General features: G+C 36.8%; 4 protein-coding genes across 6 annotated transcripts in view; 3 read left to right on the top strand and 1 right to left on the bottom strand.

Annotated features, from left to right (window-relative positions):
- The first annotated feature begins 856 nt into the window (after positions 1-856).
- On the top strand, positions 857-6216 carry sfrp2l (secreted frizzled-related protein 2 like). 2 transcript variants are annotated; one of them, XM_067366026.1, is made up of 4 exons: positions 857-1129; positions 3344-3843; positions 5063-5143; positions 5469-6216. In XM_067366026.1, exons 2-4 carry the CDS (start codon positions 3474-3476, stop codon positions 5780-5782), a joined length of 765 nt encoding a protein of 254 aa, XP_067222127.1. In that variant the 5' UTR covers positions 857-1129; positions 3344-3473; the 3' UTR covers positions 5783-6216. The 2 variants fall into 2 exon arrangements, with proteins under 2 accessions (XP_067222127.1, XP_067222126.1); XM_067366025.1 differs by lacking the exon at positions 857-1129 and having other exon boundaries at positions 2809-3843.
- Positions 6217-8667: 2451 nt separating this feature from the next.
- On the top strand, positions 8668-10204 carry tomt (transmembrane O-methyltransferase). Its single transcript, XM_067366243.1, has 3 exons — positions 8668-8935; positions 9587-9783; positions 9884-10204. The coding sequence occupies exons 1-3, from the start codon at positions 8674-8676 to the stop codon at positions 10202-10204; spliced, it is 780 nt and encodes a 259-aa protein (XP_067222344.1). The 5' UTR covers positions 8668-8673.
- A 1117-nt stretch (positions 10205-11321) lies between these two features.
- Positions 11322-15120, bottom strand: anapc15 (anaphase promoting complex subunit 15). Of its 2 annotated transcripts, none has more exons than XM_067364803.1 (5): positions 14805-15120; positions 13578-13699; positions 13442-13501; positions 13219-13356; positions 11322-12277 (listed from the first exon to the last, which is right to left on the bottom strand). In XM_067364803.1, the coding sequence occupies exons 2-5, from the start codon at positions 13695-13697 to the stop codon at positions 12251-12253; spliced, it is 345 nt and encodes a 114-aa protein (XP_067220904.1). In that variant the 5' UTR covers positions 13698-13699; positions 14805-15120; the 3' UTR covers positions 11322-12250. The 2 variants fall into 2 exon arrangements, with proteins under 2 accessions (XP_067220904.1, XP_067220903.1); XM_067364802.1 differs by having other exon boundaries at positions 11322-12247; positions 14805-15111.
- A 69-nt stretch (positions 15121-15189) lies between these two features.
- The window catches only part of folr (folate receptor), a 2926-nt gene continuing 2130 nt past the window's right edge, over positions 15190-15985 (top strand). Inside the window, exon 1 of the mRNA XM_067364801.1 lies at positions 15190-15327. Within this exon, the coding sequence (XP_067220902.1) occupies positions 15308-15327 (20 nt within the window). The 5' untranslated portion in view covers positions 15190-15307. The remainder of the gene's footprint in view (positions 15328-15985) is intronic.

Raw genomic sequence — 15985 nt, 5'->3', positions numbered from 1 at the left:
CATGTTTTAACATACTGACAGCATGTTTCCAGCATTAACACATTTCTAACACGATTTACCAGTGCTAGCTTGTTTCTAGCAACAATTAACACAAAACTTGTTATAGCACTTTGCTAGCATGTTTCTAGCGTGAATTAACACATTTTTAACATGATTTACCACATTGCTGGCTTGTTTCTAGCATGAATTAACACAAAACTAGTTATAGCACTTTGCTAGCATGTTTTAGCATGTTTCTAGCATGAATTAACACAAAACTTGTTATAGCACTTTGCTAGCATGTTTCTAGCATGAATTAACACATTTCTAACATGATTTAACACATTGCTAACATGTTTCTAGCAACAAGTAGAACAGTGTTTTAACATGTTTGCATGAATTAGCACATTGTTAACATGTTTTAGCATGTTTGCTAGCATGAATTAGCAAACTGCATGTTTTTAACACATTGCTAACATGTTTTTGCATTTATCTAGCATGAATTAGCAAATTTGCATGTTTCTAACATGAGTTAGCATATTGGTAGCTTGTTTCTAGCATCAATTAGCACAATGTTTTAACATGTTCTTTATATGAATTAATACATTGCTAACATGTTTTAACATGATGTTAACATGAATTAGCAAACTGTTTGCATGTTTCTAAAATGAATTAACACTTTGCTTGCATGTTTTTGCATGTTACTAACATGATTTATCACATTACCATTTTTTAGCATTTTGCTATCACGTTTTGCTAACATGTTTCTAACATGAATAAATTTACTGTATATTCACACAGAAAACATTTTAAATTGTAATGAAATTGCAGAATGTTAGAAATGTAGAATTTTTTTTTAGAAATGTTAGAATTTTTACTGTATTTTTGATCAAATAAATGCAGTGGTGAGCAGAAGAGACATTAGAAATGATGTATGTTAATGTGTGTGTGCTGAAAGTTAATTGTGTCGAATTGGACTTATACATGCAATGAACCCCTAACCATGTTGATCTAGTGTCTTTGCTCCAGAATGCATGTAACGTGTGGAAGAGCTTCCTTCTGTCAGCGAGGCGTGTGATTGGAGGACACAGGTGTGATTTCAATGTCTTTCTCTCCGCGCTGACGACAAGATCCTAGAAGCTTCTGCAGGGTGAGAAGAGGCCGGGGTCAGTGGATGTGACAGAAACACCAGAAGACTTTTACAATTCAAACCTGATAGAGTCACTCTTTTCCTTAGAGTATTAATGTCACAGGATCCGTCTTTCTATAAACCACCTCATTTAGTAGTTTGTCACGACATTTACCCTTTCTCTTTCTCAGATGAGATTTGAGCGTCAGGTGAAGTATGTCAATAGAAAGGTTGAGTTTATGACTGCGGCTGCTGACAGGCTTCAGGATTGTGTTTGTGTGATAAATATAGAGCTGCTCCTGAAATGTCAATCGAGGTTCAAGGTGAGCGCAGCTGATCACTAAAACAAAACATGGGAAAATAATTACTAAGAAATTGTCGTGTTTAACTATGGAAGCTTGTTTCTGCCACAGAATAAAAAAGGTAATTGCAATTATCTCAAGATAAAATACAAACTCTTCTCTGAAGCATGTTTACTCATGTCAGTCCAGAGTCAGTGTGAATGAATCTGGTTTATGTTGACAGCTGCACATGTAAACAGTTCACTAGGGTTTATATAGGGTCACCGTGACGGTGCAGAACATACTGTATGACAGCTGCTTAACACTATGTTGAGAGACCGGGGCAATAAACAGAAACACGCTCACTATTTCCACAGAGGAGTTATAATATAATACACACAATATACATGTTTGACAGCAGCACATTCAGACATTGTTTATGCGCTACTCAGGGGGTTCAAGTTTTGTTTTTATTATTAGGCTCCACCTTAATCATCTTATTTAAAGAGATTATGTCATCATATTTGTTGAATGTGTCCATCTAGTGGCCACAGTGAGGAACAGCCGGTTCAGAAATTAAGCAAGATGAATATCACTATTATTACAGGAAAAGTACGATTCTGTGCTATTTTGTTTTCCATATTTTTAATTAGTGCTGTCAGATCGATTAATTACGATTCATCATATCTAACAGAATATATAATATATGTGTATAATATAATATGTGTGTGTGTATACGCACTAATGCTGGGCAAATGAATAATTGCATCCAAAATAAGTTTGTTTACGTAATATATGTGTGTGTGCTGTGCTTATTTTGTATGTATATAAATACACACACATGCATGTATATATTTAAGAAAAATAAAAAGAATTATATATAATATAAATTATATAGGTGTATAAATATATGTACAATATATACATGCATGTATGTGTCTTTATATATACAAAATAAGTATATACAGCACACACATATATTATGTAAACACAAACTTTTATTTTGGATGCAATTAATTGTTTGCCCAGCATTAATACACACACACGCACACACACTCAAGAACCATTAATATACTAAAAACATATTTAAATCAGTTCATGTGAGTACAGTGGTTCAATATTAATATTATAAAGCCACCAGAATATTTTTGGTGCACCAAAAAAACTAAATATTGACTTATATAGTGATGGCCGATTTCAAAACACTGCTTCAGGAAGCTTCGGAGCGTTATGAATCTTTTGTGTCGAATCAGCGGTTGGGAGCGCCAAAGTCACGTGATTTCAGCAGTTTGGCGGTTTGACACGCGATCCGAATCATGATTATGAAGGCCTCACTGAGCCATCGGATTTCATCAAAAATATCTTAATTTGTGTTCTGAAGATTAATGAAGGTCTTACGGGTGTGGAACGGCATGAGGGTGAGTAATAAATGACATTATTTTCATTTTTGGGTGAATTAACCCTTAACTCACGACCCGAAAGAGGCATGGTATCAGTGGGAGGAGCATCGCATTGTCGAGAAGTTGAGAACACGTGATTGGACAGATATTTGCACACGCCCCTGAGTGCAGGATGAGTCAGCAATATTGTTCTGGAAGAAAAAGACTACATTTTAAATGTTTATTTCTGTCATCTTTTTCTGTTTGAATCTTATTTTGACGCATTCTAGTGTTTGTAAAAGTATTAAAAGGTTTTGTCTGGGACCAAGACTTTCATAATCCATACAGTTCGCATAAGTTTTTAATTGTCCCAAGTAAAACTAAAGTAGATTCCCAAACCAAAACCTCGCACGGGCCTCTGAAGTGTTTTACTGCGGGTAATAAAGAACCAAATGCGTTTAATTATGTAGAGACGCCACACACACACACACACACACACAGATGTGAGTTTGAACGCGCGTCTCTATGATGTTTAATCTTCATTCTCTGTGTGTGATTGTGCTGCTGGTTTTCAGTCCGTCCAGAGCTGCTGATGAAGATGATGATCATGATGATGAAGGTCTGAAGGCAAACCCCGTGTCTGACTTCGTCACGTCGGCGGAGTTCGGCACAGCGCGCTCGGTGTGTAAACCGGTTCCGAACACGATGGGTTTGTGTTCCGGTATCGGCTACGAAGAGATGCGGCTGCCGAACCTGCTGGGTCACGACAGCGCGAGGGAAGCGCAGCAGCAGTCCGCCGCCTGGATGCCGCTGCTCGGCAAACACTGTCACGCGGACACGCGGCGCTTCCTCTGCTCGCTCTTCGCGCCCGTGTGTTTACCGGAGGTCAAGGCTCCGGTGCGCCCGTGCCGGAGTCTTTGTGAGGCGGTGCGGGACGCGTGTCTGCCCGTCATGAGCGCGTTCGGGTTTCCCTGGCCGGAGATGTTCAACTGCAGCCGGTTTCCAGATGGATCGGAGCTCTGCATCCCCGGAGAAAAAGACTCGAACCGGGCTGAGAGCACCGACGCGCCCAAAGGTTTGGAAACTTCACATTATTACACTTTCAAAACACGCATCAAACTCCAGCTAATATGGCAGAATATGACCTTAGAACGTTTTTCTAACGTAATGAAAACGTTTTTTCTGAATGTTCAGTTTTTAAAATGTTTTAAGGGAACATTCCATTGTATCATTCATCAAACATTATGGGAACGTTACTTTTGAATGTTTTCTGAACGTTCTGAAACAAATGGTAACATTTAAAGAACGTTAGACAAACGCCCAACTAAATATTTCATAAATAAACCGCTACATTTTTGTTCCTTTGATTTTGTGGTAACGTTTTGAGAACATTGAAGACTAGATAACTTCAAACGAACGTTCTGTTAATGTTTGTTTATAACTTTGAGAGAACCTTGCCAGAACGCTCTTGAGAATGTTCCCTACAGAAACTCTGTCTGGATTATTAAAGGATTAGTCCACTTTTAAATAAACATTTCCTGATAATTTACTCAGATCCATGTCATCCAAGATGTTCATGTCTTTCTTTCTTCAGTCGAAAAGAAATGAAGGTTTTTGATGAAAACATTCCAGGATTATACTCCTTATAGTGGACTTCAATGGACTCCAAACGGTTGAAGGTCAAAATGACAGTTTCAGTGCAGTTTCAAAGAGCTCTAAACGATACCAGATGAGGAATAAGAGTCTTATCTAGAGAAACCATTGGTCATTTTCTAAAAAAAAATACAACTGTATATGCTTTATAAACACAAATGATCGCCTATTTTTCAAAAATCTTACGCTGTATATCCTACGCGATCATTTGTGTTTATAAAGCATATACAGTTGCATTTTTTTTCCAAAAATGACAGATGGTTTCTCTAGATAAGACCCTTATTCCTCGTCTGGTGTCGTTTAAAGCTCTTTGAAGCTGCACTGAAACTGACATTTTGACCTTCAACCATCTGGAGTCCATTGAAGTCCACTATAAGGAGAATAATCCTGGAATGTTTTCATCAAAAACCTTCATTTCTTTTCAACTGAAGAAAGAAAGACATGAACATCTTCGATGTTAATTATCAGGAAAATTTTATTTAAAAGTGGACTAATCCTTTAGTGTCGCTGGAAGAACATTTGTTTATGACTTTGAGATAACCTTGACAGAACGCTCTTGAAATCTTGGTCCAAAACAAAACCTTTGATGGCAACAGAATAAGGTCTGATGGTGATCTGTGTCTCTTCTCGGTTTCCTCCAGGTTCTGTGATCTGTGAGGTTTGCGGTTCAGACTCAGAAGGAGAGCGAGAGATCCAGCAGAACTTCTGCAAGAGTCCGTTCGGTGAGTAATTGTAGACGTCTGGAGGGTTTAAATCTGGTCTGCAGCGTCCAGAATATCCCATAATTAAACGAATGACTCAAAACATTTAACATGCATCAAAACAATTTGACCAATTTCAACTTGTTTACTGGCATGAGGGCGGGGCAACCTGCCACTCACAGGAGATCCACCAATAGCAAACCACAACCATCCAATCAATTCCCCACAGACACAATCAAGCCCCGCCCTACATTTCTTCTTGTTTGGGAAGTTAACTCATTGGACCATATTCCACATTCAAACATCCCTGTTATCAGACTTCAAATCCTGTTAATTTCCTCTCCAGCGTTCAGACTGCGGGTCGGCTCCACGTCTCTGGACGGGACGGACGTGCGTGTGGTTCCTCAGGGTCGCAGCCGTGTTCTTCGCTGGCAGAGCGGCCCGCAGGAGGAGCAGGCGGCGGCGGAGCAGAGCGCCCTCTGGCTGCCGCGGGGCCACGGCTGCTCCTGTCCGGCGCTGGACGGGCCGCTCACGGGCTCCTACATCGCCCTGGCTCACATGCACAGTGGCCGGATGGTCCTCAGAAGACTCCTCAAATGGTCCCGTGATGAGAAAGAGCTGAAGAAGTTCATCAGGATGCTGCTGAGACAAGACTGCTGAGGTCACGACCCCTGGACAGACATTAATGAACCAATAAGATGAACCAAAAAAAGTTCTGGAGTGATGAACAGCATGAAACTACATCTTCAAAATGAGCTGTTTTAGTTTTTAATTTTTACTGATTTTTATCATTTTATTTTTTTCCATACAAATTTTTTTATTAGTGCTGTTAAATTAATTAATCATGATTAATCTATTAGTAGCTATTAATCGAATCTAAAAAAGTTTGTAAATGTATATATATATTCATACTCACATGATATATTCGCGATTTATATATAGCAATTTATCAATATTATATATTGCGATTAATCAATTAATCGTGATTAATCGCATCTAACATAAAAGTTTGTATATATATATATATACACAGACACATTATATATTTGCAAACTTTTATGTTAGATGCGATTAATCACGATTAAACAATTTGACAGCACAAATTTTAATGCTTTTATACTGACTTTGTACGAACATTACTAAACTTAATGTATTTGCGATTAAAGAATATTGAACATTTTGTTGTACATTTTGGTGGTTTTCATACATTAGGCTCACTTTTCCTTCAGAAATATGTAAATGAGCATCATTTCTGCTGTGATGTCAGACGGTCACATGATGCTCCAGGTGAGACGCCGGTGTAAGAGGAGGCCACAGGCTCTCCATCCATTATTCAGATGGCAGAATCTGATTGGCTGCCGCACACCTGTTGTACTCACATGAGTGTCTTTTATTTCTGTCTCTCTTCTGTCTTGAGAGTGTGTTTTGCGGTTCGAGAGAGTCCTGGATCTGGTAAAGTTATCATCAGATAGGATGTTTTATTTTGTGTGTTGGTGAATGAGTGTTTGTGTTCGTCTGAATGAAACTGATCTGGGATCAGCTCGTGTCTTCAGTTACTTACAGACGCCTCTGGAAACTCAACATGTTCTGTCACGTCGAAACAAAGGCATCTGAATTATTAATGTAGTGTTTTCATAGGCTGGATGTGAAGTGTTTGCTGTGTAGTCTAGATGGAAATCTAATTAGTAGTGTTTAAGTCAGTTCTCACTGTAGTCTAGTAGTGCTGATAGTGATGTGCTCAAGCCTGTGGTTGTTCTGAGTTGCCATGCAGTTTCTATGGTTTTCTGGGTGTTTTTTTTAATTTGGTGTTATATGGTTGCTAACCTGTTCTGCGTGTTTTTAGTGGGTTGCTATGTGGTTGCTAAGCTGTTCTGAAGGCTCGTAGTGCGTTATATATTTTCCAGAGTGTTCTGGGTGTTTGCAATGCAGTTGCTAAAGTGTTATGATTTTTTTAAAAATGTGGTTTCTAGGGTGTTCTGGGTGTTTTTAGTCTTTCTGTTCGGCTGCTAGGGAGTTCTACATTGCTTTTAGTGTGTTGCTATGCGGTTGTTAGAGTGTTCTGGGTGTATTAGTGAGTTACTATGTGGTTGTTAGGGTGTTCTGAGTGTTTGTTTGTTGCTATGCAGTTTCTAGGGTGTTCTGAGTGTTTGTTTGTTGCTATGCAGTTTCCAGGGTGTTCTGAGTGTTTGTGTGTTGCTATACAGTTTCTAGGGTGTTCTGAGTGTTTGTGTGTTGCTATGCAGTTTCTAAGGTGTTCTGAGTGTTTGTGTGTTGCTATGCAGTTTCTAAGGTGTTCTGAGTGTTTGTGTGTTGCTATGCAGTTTCTAAGGTGTTCTGAGTGTTTGTGTGTTGCTATGCAGTTTCTAGGGTGTTCTGAGTGTTTGTGTGTTGCTATGCAGTTTCTAAGGTGTTCTGAGTGTTTGTGTGTTGCTATGCAGTTTCTAGGGTGTTCTGAGTGTTTGTGTGTTGCTATGTATTTGCTATTATGTTCTGAGTTTTTAGTGTGTTACTATGCGGTTGTTAGAGTGTTCTGGGTGTATTAGTGTGTTACTATGCGGTTGTTAGGGTGTTCTGAGTGTTTGTGTGTTGCTATGCGGTTGTTAGGGTGTTCGAAGAGATTGTGTGTTGCTATGCAGTTTCTAGGGTGTTCTGAGTGTTTCAGTGTGTTGCTATGCTGTCGCTAGGGTGTTCTGCATGTTTTTAGCATTGCTATGCATTTGCTATGGTGTTTGAGTGTTTTAGTGTGTTGTAATACAGTTGTTAGAGTGTTATGAGTGTGTTACTATGTGGTTGTTAGGGTGTTTGAGTGTTGCTATGCGGTTGTTAGGGTGTTCCAAGTGTTTTAGTTTGTTGCTGTGCAGTTGTTAGGGTGTCCTGAGCATTTTAGTGTGTTACTATGCAGTTGTTAGGGTGTTTTTGAGTTGCTATGCGGTTGTTAGGGTGTCCTGAGTGTTTTAGTGTGTTACTATGCAGTTGTTAAGGTGTCCTGAGTGTTTTAGTGTGTTACTATGCAGTTGTTAGGGTGTTTTAGTGTTGCTATGCGGTTGTTAGGGTGTCCTGAGTGTTTTAGTGTGTTACTATGCAGATGTTAGGGTGTTTTAGTGTTGCTATGCGGTTGTTAGGGTGTTCTGAGTGTTTTAGAGTGTTACTATGCAGTTTTTAGGGTGTTTTAGTGTTGCTATGCGGTTGTTAGGGTGTCCTGAGTGTTTTAGTGTGTTACTATGCAGATGTTAGGGTGTTTTAGTGTTGCTATGCGGTTGTTAGGGTGTCCTGAGTGTTTTAGTGTGTTACTATGCAGATGTTAGGGTGTTTTAGTGTTGCTATGCGGTTGTTAGGGTGTCCTGAGTGTTTTAGTGTGTTACTATGCAGTTGCTAAAGTATTCGAAAAGTTTTAGTGTGTTGCTATGCATTTGTTAGGGTGTTCTGAATGTTTGTGTGTTGCTATGCGGTTGCTAGGGTGTTCTGGGTGGTTTATTACTGTTTGAAGTGTCTTTGACCTTCTAATATGTTTAAGTGATGTTAAACATTATATTTGCAGGTCAGAAGTCAAGATGGTTTCTCCTGCGATCGCTTTGGCTTTACTTCCTCTGTTACTCACGCTGATCATCCGTTACCGTTATTTTTTCGTGCTGCTGTATCGAGCCGTACTGATCCGCTGGGTGCGCGACTGTTTAACGGGCCTCAGCCGAGAGGAACGGGCCTATCAGTACATACTGACCCACGCCACGCCGGGAAACTCCCAGAGCATCCTGGACACCTTTGACCAGTGGTGCAGCAAAGTGGAGTTCATCAGCAACATCGGGCCCAAGAAAGGTACGTACAAACACAGGGCCTAAAATTAACACTCGCCAAGCATCAAATGTGCAAAAAAACAATGATGGCGAGTATATGAAACTGTCAATCGGCTGTTGCCCAGTAAGATTTGTATGAATTCTAAGGTGCTGTTCACACAGAACATGTTTTTTTTTTCATTCTACTGTGCTACTTTTCCATTGTTTATCAATGCACTAGATGGACGTCTTTATACGTTGCGCTAGCATCTCGCGTCTATTGCAGCATCTCACGCATGACATGGCATTCTAAAAACGTCGCACTCAAGTTAAAAGAAGTTTTAAAAAACGCATCTCTAGACCTTGTGCTTTTCTTCATTCCACTGAAGTGCATCTCACGCTGTTAACAGCAAAAACACGTTCTGTGTAAACCAGCCTTGTCAATTTAAATATTCAAGCACAAAAAGATGCAACAGGGAACTCAGATTGTTACTTGTGCACGGTGTGGGAAGTTTAAAGATCTGTAGCGCACTCCCAGAAAGCCGCATCTCAAACAGCACGTAAATACTAAAATTCAACATTCTTTTACATCTTCTTGCACTTGAACAGACATTTTCAAACAAAATGCCCATCTTGGCATGTATCAATAGGCTGTCACGCTCACTTCCTGTGTTCTGATTGGCTGTTTGTGCAGGTAAGATTCTGGACCGACTGCTGCTGGAACACTGTCCGATCACTGTGCTGGAACTGGGCACTCACTGCGGCTACAGCACCGTTCGCATTGCCCGCTCACTGCCCATCGGCGCCCGGATCTACTCCGTCGAGATGGACGAGCGAAACGCTGGGGTGGCTGAGAAAGTCATCCGACTGGCGGGTTTTGATGAAGACATGGCGAGTTTGTCTGCATTCATTTTTCTTTCTTAAAGGCATAATATGTCATTTTCTCCATTGGATGTCACTTATTCGAAACGTATTAATGTATGAATCTCAGGTGGAGCTGATCGTGCGTCCGTCGGATGAAGTGATCCCGCGCTTGCGTGAGGACTTTGGCGTGGAGCACCTGGACTTTGTGTTCATGGATCACTGGAAGCGCTGTTACCTGCCAGACCTGCAGCTGCTGGAGGGCAGCGGCCTTCTGGGAGAAGGATCCATAATTCTAGCTGACAACGTCATCTTCCCCGGAGCGCCCAACTTCCTGCGGCACGCCCGGCGCTCCGGCCTGTACGAGGTCAGAGTTCACCGCGCCACGCTGGAATACATCCGTGGCATTCGTGACGGCATGGCTGAACTGACCTTCCTCGGGATAAAGTAAAACATTCTAGTGTTTCTCACCACACGGAACGTTTGTGAGATTATGAACCCTTACAGTCAAAGGTTTCATTCATTCACTAACATGAATCGTCAGGTGATGAGCGTCAGGACTCGTCGTGTTTGAGCCTCTGTGAGATCAGAAAGTAATTAAAGTCAGCATGGAATGAAATTCACTCTATTTTCTAAATGCATCTTATTGTGAATAATTCATTCATGCATTTCTTTTTATAAAAATGTTTTTACCTTGTAATGTTTAATCAGACTGTCATAACTGGATCTTCCCATGAAGTGTCAGTCCTCTCTTTGGTGACATATGCAGGATTCCCCAATCATTAAGTGCGCTTAAACTCCGCCCCTGCAAGCTCTTATAAGAGCCAAGCCCATATCTCAACATCCAATCAATAACTGATGCATATAATCAAGTCCCGCACTACATTTATTCTTTCTCCATAACCTGTTACACTATGTAATATATGTAACAATACGGAAGAAATTATATGTCACTACTTGTTTAATTGTGACTTTAATTACTCAATTTTATCATTTATGTATCATCAACTATTTAAAGTTTTTTTTTAAATTATATATCAATAACTATAAAATAATATTAATATTATAATAAATATTATATTATTATTTGTTTTGTTATTACATTATTATTATTATTATTATAAAATACATTATATATCATTATATATTTAAATAAAAATATTGTTATACATATTATTATTATTAAAATAAAATGAAATATTAAATATTACTGTTGCAATATTTCAATGTAAAATAAAAAACAATATTATTTTAAATATTTTTAACATTATTATAGAATACATTATCACTATATAATATGATTAATTATAAATTATTATTATTATTAAAGAAGAAATATTAAATGTTAAACAAAGGAATATTACTGCTGCAATATTTCACTGTAAAATAAAATACAAGTATTTAAGAACAATAAGCATTATTTTACAGTACAACTGTAAAATTACAGTACTAAAATCATTTGAAGTTTATTCTTAATTTCATTTTCAAACTTTATTCTGGTGGAAAACTCACTTAAAATAACACAGTTTACTCTGAATCATGCAGCACATATCTTTATTTAAGCCTTTGTGATTTAATAAGCGCACTAAACCATATTGCAATGCTATTGAAATGAAATGGAAATTCTGTTTTCTAATCAAAATATCATAACTGGATCTAATTGAATATAATGTTAATGACTTCAAAGCGCCCTCTATTGACACTTTGAGATAAGCACATTATGAAAGAAATATTAATGAGATTCTCTAAACCTGTATGGCTAATACTTCCATATCATGAAATTTAAAGGCACTGGTATCATAGACCTCCGTGTGTGTAATGTGTGTTTGTGCATCATTTTAACATTGCACAAATGCTAATGAGATTTGAGAACTGTGATCGCACAGGTTTAGAGCAACATGAGGGTGAATAAATTATGACAGAATTTGACCCTTCACATCTTCATGAATGATTTAAAAATGCCAAACTAAACATATGATTCTATTAAAATGGGATGGAAAGTTAACAAATCGACCATTTGTACAAGATGAATAATTGACTACAAATTTATTTACAACCACAAAGAAATATTATGATACAAACAGCAGCGGTGATTTACCCGTTCTGAGCTATAAATTAGACCTGACGCATGACACGTCTGACACCTGACACATGTTTGGATGACATGCAGAAATTGAGAGTAACTCAGTAACTTTAGTGGCTCTATAGATTGGCCAAAGAGTTACTAAACACTTTCTACAAGCCTGAAAAGTTAAAAAAGTTCATGTTGCGACAAGTGCTGCGTTTCTGAGAAATACAGAGAGCGGTTCTTTAGTAACACTGAACACTTGAGCTGAAATTATTGTGTGTGTGTGAGACATGTAAAAATAACAGTCAGTTGAGTAATTCAGCTGCATACGGACACTTCTTCCCATCACAAACGACGCATCTGGTTGACAGATCTGGTCTAGATCATCCACTGGTCCTGGTCTTGATCGGCTCCTTCCATGTCGACCTGTCAGTGAGTGACACTCACGTCATTTACCTAAAATCAAAACTCGGATCTTTTCAAAACTGAACTTTATGAGAATCAGTGTTTGCCATGTCAACATCAGTTTTAAGGCAAGACACTAAAGCTGAATAGGGTAAATTTTAAGTAATATATCTCACCATACTTCCCCAGCTGACTAAACACAGTACATTAAGATAACTGTTTTATATCACAAGTTTGAATGTTTAAATTTGCAATTGAGGTATTGACTAATTAAATATGCATGTTTGCGTACATTTCCAGAATATAAATCTGAACACTGGATAAAGCCAGATTTAAAATTCTTGTTTGATTTTGTTTTCATGATAGATTTAAAGGTTTTTATAGAGGGGATTTTGGATATCTCTTTTTATCACTCCATAAATCAGAAAATACCGTCATTTACATTTACATTTTTATACATATACATTTTTACCATGTTTTTAGGAGTAAAATGTTATAAAAATCAGGTAAATGATGTTATGGACAAACCCCACAGTAAAAATATTCAGAATATAGATGTGAATAAAACTCTAAGTTTTGGTGTATGTAAGTGCTGCTGAAGTGGAGAAAAAAACTCATTTGTAAAGATATGTATTGAGATTGAAATCTACAGATGCAGTAAAATAAACACTTAAATGTGTATTTTGGTGTTTTCTTTACACTAGTCACATGTTCTAGAAGCAAAATAGACCTCAAGACTGATCAGTGCATGAAAAACACTGTTTTTGCCTGTAGAGTCTTGCCTTAAAAATATCCCTTTACATATTTAATACATTTAATATGAAAAACAGTGACATGTACCATAATAATGGCATTATGTATTAGTTGTTTAAAAATCTTTTCAAATCTATCATTTGACATTATTACATGAACCAGCATTAATATACACATGAATCAATTTTTGATTTCACTCGTTTTGCTCTTAGAAGAAACTCATGTGTGTGTGTCTTGACCTCATTAATTTCTCCATCATCAGGAAACTCATTGTAGATGTTCATGTCATCCATGTCCTGCATGTCTTCATCATCCTCTGAGTCTTCCTCGCTGTCCTCCTCATCTTCGTCATCCTCCTCCTCTTCCTCGTCGAAGGTCTTGCAGGAAGGTAAAACACATGTTAGACATTCTCATCCGCCACACAGGAATCAGATCTGATTATCACTCCGTTCTCGCGCTCACCTCAAAGATGGGCCGCCCGATGGGCATCAGGTTATTGTCTTTCTCTGCGATGTTCTGCAACTGAAGACATGAAGCTTCATCAGCACACACACATACAGTAGTTCACACACACACAAACACACACACATACACTGACCCACGTCTGGTGCTGCTGTTCCTGTTGGTGCAGCTCGGCTTCATCCACACACGGACGGTCCAGATTAAACCACAGAGACTCGGTCACACGCGGGAACAAAGACGGGAAGAGGGTGGACATCTCTGGACACACACACATGAACCATAATACCATGTTTTAACCACATACCAATATATATATGAATAATTATATATTTGAATACTACGTAAATGAATGGCATCACTAAAAAACACCATGTTTTTCACATTTGGTATTACCATAGTATATGTGAAAAAACGTGTTTATTTTGTGATGTCATGCATTTACATCATACTCAAAGAAATCTCTGACGACAATTTTTCAAATTGTTATTTTTTAATTATTATATTTGTTACTCAAGATGTTACAGGCCATAACAATATAATAATTTATGTAAAAACTGTCTTATATAGCTGAAAATCATGATTTCTTGTTGTCTGAATTAGTCAGTATATTTTTTCCATCATTTGTAATCAAAATATTTTACTATTCTTTTGGTAATATTTAATTTATTTTATTTATAAAAGTCCTAAATAGTAATTTTCCTAATTCTACAACATTAAATTGTTAAAAAATAACTTTTGTCTTATAATAATTTGTCCATAAATCTTGCTCAATTCTGTTACTGTCAAACTCTATTACCAAGATAGAGTAACAATGTTGATAGTATGTAAAAGAATTGACAAACAATATTATAAAAAATATATATATTTTTTTTTCGTTAAAAGTTAAAAATAAGAAAAAAGGAAGTAACTTATATTTGGCAAGCAATGAATTATTAAAATTCAGTGTTTTCAATAAGATACTTGACACTGATACTGTTTTCACAGCAGAATTACTAAAAAAAAACATGATATTACCATGTTTTCACATGTGATATTATGTGAAAAACATGGTGTTCATTAGAAATGCCAAGCACATCAGACTCAAAGAAACTTACAAGAATATCATGGTATATCATAAAAACGTTCTAAATGCATGGCATTACTTAACATGCACTATAGTACTACCGTATTTACAGACATGCACCAAGGTAATACTATGGTATTGTGTTAGTACCATTTGATATGAATGTCAGACATCTCATGATAGTATATGTTGTTTGTTTATTCTTTATAAAACCATAAATAATAACACAAACAGAAGCTAAACAGTGTCTTAAAAGCGTGGCTGGTGAATTTTATTTAGAGTCTCTAATATTTGATTTACCTGCAGAGCTGCAGAAAGTTCAAATGTAAACACACGGCGGTTTCTGGTGCTGCACCGAATGTTCCTCCCCTCAGAAACGACATCGAGCGATCTTTAGTTCCGCCCTGAGTTCACGCGCTCACTGTCAAATCTCTGAAACGACCTTATAAAAGATTTTACGAGTTACAATCGTATAAATGTCGCTGACAAAGTGTGAGAGATCACGAGAGTTCCTCAAGCATCAATAAAGCTTGAGAACATAGTTTAACTGCACACAATAGTAATGACTCTGAATATTACAGATGTTGATGTTATGAAACTGGAGTCCATAAGGGCAGGTCACAGTGACCGACTGCTGATACTGCCCACTGAGGGATCATGGGAGGGTGTCATTATTCATGGCTCTTAAGAAGTAATTATGTAGACTTTGATCAAGCTGAACCAGCAAGACTGACACAGTTCACAAACTTCAGCTGAAGGGAGGAAAAAGCTGGAATATAAGAGGATCTTTAACTAAAAATAAAATGGACATTTTATTTTCAAGGTATGTTTCAATGAAAGTTTTCATTTTTCTTTTGTTTTGCATGTTTAAGTTAAAAAAATGGACTTCAGTATATTTAAGTAAGCTCTTTAGTTGCTGGTTTGGCATTTATCTTTTATAAACGGGCAACTTATACACTGAAAAATTAATTATATAAATCTAAAATTAGTTTAGATTAATTTACTCGCTATGGTAGTGTACTGTTAGATATTTATGTTTCATTTATTTAATTATAATCTAATTTATATATTTCAAATTAATCAAATATTTATATATTTCACAGAATTTCACTTATACACTGAAAAATTAATAAAATTAGTTTAGATTAATTTACATTATTATATATTTTCTACTCACTATAGTAGTGTACTGTTAAATATTTATTTATTTATATATTTAAATATAAAAATATAAATAAATAAAAAATAGATATAGAATATATATATATATATATCTAATTTGTATTTATTATTTATATATTTATTTAAAATTTTATTTATTCTAATTTAATATATTTAATAAATTAATAACCAAGTAAGACTAGCAATTAATATTTATTTTAATATAATTTCATCAATTTAATATATAAATAAATTATGTTAATATTTTTATGAATTAATAGATCTAGATTTATCTATTTTAACTTATTAATAAATCAATA

Source organism: Chanodichthys erythropterus, chromosome 17, assembly GCF_024489055.1.
Source record: "Chanodichthys erythropterus isolate Z2021 chromosome 17, ASM2448905v1, whole genome shotgun sequence".
NCBI classification, from domain to species: Eukaryota; Metazoa; Chordata; class Actinopteri; order Cypriniformes; family Xenocyprididae; genus Chanodichthys; species Chanodichthys erythropterus.
Note: the sequence above shows the minus strand (reverse complement) of the source record. Positions and strands in the feature narration are given on the sequence as shown.

Excerpts from the sequence above, each read along its gene's own strand:
- sfrp2l (XM_067366025.1), top strand. The coding sequence starts at position 3,294 with ATGATGTTTAATCTTCATTCTCTGTGTGTGATTGTGCTGCTGGTTTTC. Across the intron at positions 3,844-5,062 it reads GAGCACCGACGCGCCCAAAG|GTTCTGTGATCTGTGAGGTT; the intron begins GTTTGGAAACTT and ends GGTTTCCTCCAG. Across the intron at positions 5,144-5,468 it reads CTTCTGCAAGAGTCCGTTCG|CGTTCAGACTGCGGGTCGGC; the intron begins GTGAGTAATTGT and ends TTTCCTCTCCAG.
- tomt (XM_067366243.1), top strand. The coding sequence starts at position 8,674 with ATGGTTTCTCCTGCGATCGCTTTGGCTTTACTTCCTCTGTTACTCACG. Across the intron at positions 8,936-9,586 it reads CAACATCGGGCCCAAGAAAG|GTAAGATTCTGGACCGACTG; the intron begins GTACGTACAAAC and ends CTGTTTGTGCAG. Across the intron at positions 9,784-9,883 it reads CGGGTTTTGATGAAGACATG|GTGGAGCTGATCGTGCGTCC; the intron begins GCGAGTTTGTCT and ends TATGAATCTCAG.
- anapc15 (XM_067364802.1), bottom strand. The coding sequence starts at position 13,697 with ATGTCCACCCTCTTCCCGTCTTTGTTCCCGCGTGTGACCGAGTCTCTG. Across the intron at positions 13,357-13,441 it reads TCGGGCGGCCCATCTTTGAG|ACCTTCGACGAGGAAGAGGA; the intron begins GTGAGCGCGAGA and ends CCTTCCTGCAAG. Across the intron at positions 12,248-13,218 it reads ATGATGGAGAAATTAATGAG|GTCGACATGGAAGGAGCCGA; the intron begins GTCAAGACACAC and ends ACTCACTGACAG.